Source organism: Carassius carassius, chromosome 27, assembly GCF_963082965.1.
Source record: "Carassius carassius chromosome 27, fCarCar2.1, whole genome shotgun sequence".
Taxonomy (NCBI): domain Eukaryota; kingdom Metazoa; phylum Chordata; class Actinopteri; order Cypriniformes; family Cyprinidae; genus Carassius; species Carassius carassius.
In genome coordinates this window covers 21,193,208-21,199,241 of record NC_081781.1, presented here as the reverse complement: position 1 = coordinate 21,199,241, position 6,034 = coordinate 21,193,208, and the positions used below count along the sequence as shown (strand labels likewise).

The 6,034-nt window shown below is 36.4% G+C and overlaps 1 protein-coding gene across 2 annotated transcripts in view; it reads left to right on the top strand.

Annotated features, from left to right (window-relative positions):
• The window catches only part of ralgps2 (Ral GEF with PH domain and SH3 binding motif 2), a 76,566-nt gene that overhangs the window by 60,734 nt on the left and 9,798 nt on the right, over positions 1 to 6,034 (top strand). For both annotated transcript variants that reach the window (XM_059513119.1, XM_059513118.1), the window contains exons 8-12: positions 1,954 to 2,091; positions 2,172 to 2,262; positions 2,763 to 2,833; positions 3,097 to 3,238; positions 5,844 to 5,995. In XM_059513119.1, the coding sequence (XP_059369102.1) occupies positions 1,954 to 2,091; positions 2,172 to 2,262; positions 2,763 to 2,833; positions 3,097 to 3,238; positions 5,844 to 5,995 (594 nt within the window). The remainder of the gene's footprint in view (positions 1 to 1,953; positions 2,092 to 2,171; positions 2,263 to 2,762; positions 2,834 to 3,096; positions 3,239 to 5,843; positions 5,996 to 6,034) is intronic.

Below are 6,034 nucleotides of genomic sequence, written 5' to 3'. Positions count from 1 at the left end.
TTTAAAAATTATTTTTGAAAAAGGTCACATAGGTTTGGAACAACATAATGGTGAGTAAATATGTCACAGTTTGTGTCTTTGGGTGAACTATCCCTTTAAGTACATTAAGGTTTCTTTGTGTTAGGTTTCCATAGCTAAAGGAATAGAGGTCTATGGGTCAAGCCTCTGAGCTGGGAATAAATGTTAAAATAGACCTGGTTTTGATTGTACAGCCACAAAATGTAAACATATTATATGTGTTTACATGAGGCTAGTATGATAAAATCGCTTTCTAACCTTGTCTATGTAACATTATATACAGTCTTTCAACTCCTGTCATGAGCATGTAATGACAGTGAACACTTTTTCATATAATACAAGCGATTTTTCCAGAAAGAGACTGTTTATATGTGGCTCAGGGGTAGAGCATTGTGTTAGCTGTGCAAAAGGTTATGGGTTCAATTCCCAGGGAGCACAGATACTGATAAATAAAAAAAAAAGTATAGACTGTAAGTCGCTTTGAATAAAAGCGTCTGCCAAATGCATAAATGTAAATGTTTAAATGTTTGAAAAACAGAGGTGTTTAAATTGAAGTGTGATGCCTGAATGACTCGACTTCACCCTATTAAATGAGGTGTGACGGAAATGGACAGACGTCTCTTGTTAAGTAAAGATTTTCTCCCATTTTGCTTTCCTACAATAATATTTAGCTTGTGCCTGAGCTTTGTCTGACATTCATAAAGCAGCCATCTTTTTCTTCTTTACATATTACATTGATGATAAAATTACATACACTACTGTTAAAAAAATTTGGAGTCAGTAAGATTTTTGAAAGAAATGAATACTTTTATTATACTTTTACATAGGTATCTGTTTCACATAAAAGCAGTTCTTTTGAACCTTCTATTTTATTTATTATTATTATTATTATTATTATTATTTTTTTTTTATTATATTCTTTATATCAAATAAATGCAGCCTTGGAGAGCAAAAGATTGAGTGGGAAAAATCTTCCAACCCCAATCTTTTGAACAGTAGTATATGTATAGGGGGTTGAAATATGTATTCTTGTTATTTAATTATTAATGTAAAAAATTTGGTTAGAAGTCTTCTTTTTAGATTTCGAGATCTTTGGCTGTCAATCAATTGATTGACTCCACCCACTACACTTTTAACTGCAGCGATCAGTGTCCACCCACACTACAGCAAAGTTTTCTGTGTTACTTATCTAATCATTATGTCATTTTAAGTTATCGAGGGTTTCAGTTTGTTTTTATATCAGTGTTCCTCTGCAGTGTGTGTGCCATGTTGTTTATGCTGCAGGCTGTCTGGCACAGGACTGTAATTATCATCTTAACCCTGATTTCCTGAGAGATGCACATTAATGATCATTTAAACAGCACTTACATTGCTCTCTTACATTGTCTGTTTTAAATCAATCTGGATTCTGAGATTGATTTGTCTCTAATTATTTTTTGAATCTTTCTTTTGTCATACCGTCATCAACATCGGTGGCTTGTGTGCTGTTGTTTTTGATGATCATCACAGATGTGATGCTCTGATGTAATATCTGTAATGGACCGGTGCTTGTTTGCAGTCCCCAAGCTTATATTCTTAAGAGCATGCTGTCAAAAACACATTCTTATCAGTATTCACACACTGTCAGTTTTATGCTGCCAAATGTTTCTCCAGAAGCTGCATATATTTGTTCCTAATGCAGATACTTCCTGCACATAATGTTCCTCACTAATCCAAATATTTACTTGGTATGACATAAGCGCTCATTCCACCTCCCCACTTCAGACGGACAAGAACAGAATGAGAACGAATGATTTCTGATAGGAAAAGAGAAATAATAAAGAGATTGAGAAAATTTAAAGCTGCAAACCGATTAAAGAAGATTATTGTTCAAATAAAATTGCTGCAGATTTTGTCCAAAAAACAACTTTTTTTAACATTCTTGTGTATTTGCAGGTATATATCTGTCTGACCTGACCTACATCGATTCGGCGTATCCCTCCACCGGCAGCATTCTGGAAAACGAACAGCGTTCCAACCTGATGAACAACATTCTGAGAATCATCTCAGACCTGCAGAGATCCGTTGAATATGGTGCGTATCACATTGCGTGTTTGTTTAATTTCGGCAAATGAAGAGAAGTAACAGTGAAATCATTTCTCCTTCTGTCTCAGATATCCCAGTATTGCTGCATGTCCGGAAGTATCTCAACTCCGTTCGCTACATTGAGGAGTTACAGAAGTTTGTGGAGGACGACAATTACAAGTGAGCAGGAGCTGCATGTGTATTACATAATATACAAACTATGACAATGATAATCTCACACACTTATAATATGCTTTATTAAATCCCAAAATTGTCAAATGTTGGTTTGACTATCATTTTGCATGACATTTATAACCATTGTGAAAGCAACAACAGATAGTTGACATCAGATCTTAAAAATAAATTAAAGCACACATGTACGTTAAAACTGCGAACTCAATGCAAGCTGCGCTATTTGTCACTGGAATCTTGTCATGTCGCATGTCGTTAGGACAAGGTGTAAGAATATTCCACAATATTACTGTTTTTACTGTATTTTTAATCATTAATAATAATAATTAATAATGCAGCCTTGGTGAGTATAAGAGACTTCTTTCACTCACACTCACACACAAAATACTGATCTTTATTATTCCAGACTTCTGACCAGTAGTGTATGTTATATATTTAGTGTAAGTATTTTAGTTTGTAACTGAGACTCCTGTTTGTATACGTATCAGGTTGTCTCTAAAGATCGAGCCACCAGCTACCAGCACACCTCGCACCACTGCCTCTAGAGAAGACCTCACAGGTGAGAAACGCATGCGGCCCACACACACTGACACTAACCAGGCGTCATGCCATACATCTCTTCTGAGGTGTTATCCTAACCAGATGCAGCCATGATGTGACAACATTTTGTCAGACGTTTGGATTTTATTTATGTTGCGTCATGCTGGGTTTGTTCTGGACACAGTAAAGTTCCATTGGTTCAGATTTTCCCTCCCCAAAGCTGAAGACCTTCAATGTCACATGTTCTTGTTAATGATTAGTGTTTGCTGTTATGTGACACAGGTCCAGACACATCTGCGTCACCGTTGTGTGGTCGTCGTGGTAATGTTGCTGAAGGCGCCCTGCCTAAAGTCCCGCCGACGCCACCTTCACCCCGGAACCTCATCACCTACGGACACAGGAAGTGCCACAGCCTCGGCTACAAGTGTGTTTGATTCCTATCCTCCATTCATTTGTATACATTTGTGTTTCGGCACTATTTTATTCAGTCTACTTCAGTGCCTTCAGTCATTTTTTGTGTTTATAATAGTTGGAATTGGCGCCAAGTAAAATATATAAATTACAAAGATATACATTTCAAAACAAATGGTTAGTGAAATTTGGTGCTCAGAATGTATGTATTAATTTTTTATTTATGTAAAAAGAGGTGATATTTAAATTAGGATTCATTTAACTAGTCAGAGAAATTAGTTGCTTTAAATTTATACTCCTGATCCTGACAATCACATTTTCTGAAGTTTATATATATTATATGACCAGCACCTGTATAAAATGATTTAATATATTTATGAAATCATTATATACAGGTGCTGGTCATATAATTAGACTATCATCAAAAAGTTGATTTATTTTATTTATTAAATTCAAAAAGTTAAACTTGTATATTATATTCATTCATTACTCACAGACTGATATATTTCAAATGCTTATTTCTTTTATCATTTTGATGATTATAACTGACAACTAAGGAAATTAAGTAACTCAGAAAATTAGAATATTGTGAAAAGGTTCAATATTGAAGACACCTGGTGCCTCACTCTGATTAGCTAATTAACTCAAAACACCTGGAAAGGCCTTTAAATGGTCTCTCATTGTAGTTCTGTAGCCTACACAATCATGGGGAAGACTGCTGACTTGACAGTTGTCCAAAAGACGACCATTGACACCTTGCACAAGGAGGGCAAGACACAAAAGGTCATTGCAAAAGAGGCTGGCTATTCACAGAGCTCTGTGTCCAAGCAAATTAATAGAGAGGCAAAAGGAAAGAAAATGTGGTAGAAAAAAAGTGTATAAGCAATAGTGATAACCGAACCCTGGAGAGGATTGTGAAACAAAACCCATTCAAAAATGTGGGGGAGATTCACAAAGAGTGGACTGCAGCTGGAGTCAGTGCTTCAAGAACCACTACACACAGACGTATGCAAGACATGGGTTTCAGCTGTCGCATTCCTTGTGTCAAGCCACTCTTGAACAACAGACAGCGTCAGAAGTGTCTAAAGACAAAAAGGACTGGACTGCTGCTGAGTGAACCAAAGTTATGTTCTCTGATATAAGTAAATCTTGCATTTCCTTTGGAAATCAGGGTCCCAGAGTCTGGAGGAAGAGAGGAGAGGCACACAATCCCCATTGCTTGAGGTCCAGTGTAAAGTTTCCACAGTCAGTGATGGTTTGTGGTGCTATGTCATCTGATGGTGTCGATCCACTGTGTTTTCTGAGGTCAAAGGTCAACGCAGCCATATACCAGGAAGATTTAGAGCACTTCATGCTTCTTGATGCTGACCAACTTTATGGAGATGCAGATTTAATTTTCCAACAGGACTTGGCACCTGCACACAGTGCCAAAGCTACCAGTACCTGGTTTAAGGACCACGGTATCCCTGTTCTTAATTGGCCAGCAAACTCGCCTGACCTTAACCCCATAGAAAATCTATGGGGTATTGTGAAGAGGAAGATGCGATATGCAGAAGAGCTGAAGGCCACTATCAGAGCAACCTGGGCTCTCATAACACCTGAACAGTGCCACAGACTGATCGACTCCATGCCACGCCGCACTGCTGCAGTAATTCAGGCAAAAGGAGCCCCAACTAAGTATTGAGTGCTGTACATGCTCTTACTTTTCATGTTCATGCTTTTCAGTTGGCCAATATTTCTAAAAATCCTTTCGTTGTATTGATCTTAAGTTATATTCTAATATTCTGATATACTGAATTTGGGATTTTCCTTATTTGTCAGTTATAATCATCAAAATTAAAATAAATAAGCTTTTGAAATATATCAGTCTGTGTGTAATGAATGAACATAATATAAAAGTTGCAACTTTTTGATGATATTCTAATTATACGACCAGCACCTGTATATATATATATTTTTTTCACTTAAAAAATTGTGTATATATTGAATTTATAAATATGTAAAATATGTATAATATTTATATAAATATATCAAATTCAAAACAATATTTCATACTGAGTAAACCTGTTGTTTTACTTTATTTTACTTAAGCAGATCAAATTTATTTTATAAGATGTTCATCTCAAGAGACCCAGGTTTAAGGATTGTTGGAAATTTTTCTTTGCAAATTATTACAAGTGAATGATTTTTTAAAAAGAAGTTCATTATTGAAAATAAATTTTGCTACAATTTATTTAAAGGTGTCAAAAATAACATTATTTTGTGTATTTGGTGTTATGCAATGTGCTCATGTTTAGAAAAAAAACACATTATTTTAGGCCCTTACCATATTTGGAAACACAGCATCTCCAGGACATTGCAGCGGTGACAACAAAAGTTACGCCTTCTTTCTTTGCGTATACATTTGGGCGGTGTTAGTCTTTGCTAGTTTTGTTTCATTAGTACAATACATAGAAACACTCTGAAGCATAAAGCAGAAACTCCCTGAAGAAAGACCTGCCTTGTTGGTTCTAACAAGCTTTATATGTAATATTCTTCTGGTTTTTTGCCAGATTTGTAACTGTTGATCAAGAAAACATTTCAAACTTGACTTCATCTCTTTCCTGTGTGTGCTGCAGTTTTATCCACAAAACGAACACAGTGGAGTTTAAAAGCGCCACGTTCCCCAACGCTGGATCCAGACACCTGCTGGACGACAGTGTGCTGGAAAGTCACACACCCACACGAGGGCAAGCGGAGAGCTCAACGCTGTCTAGCGGCATTTCACTGGGTAGAACACAAAAACACACACAAAGCTACTGGATCATGG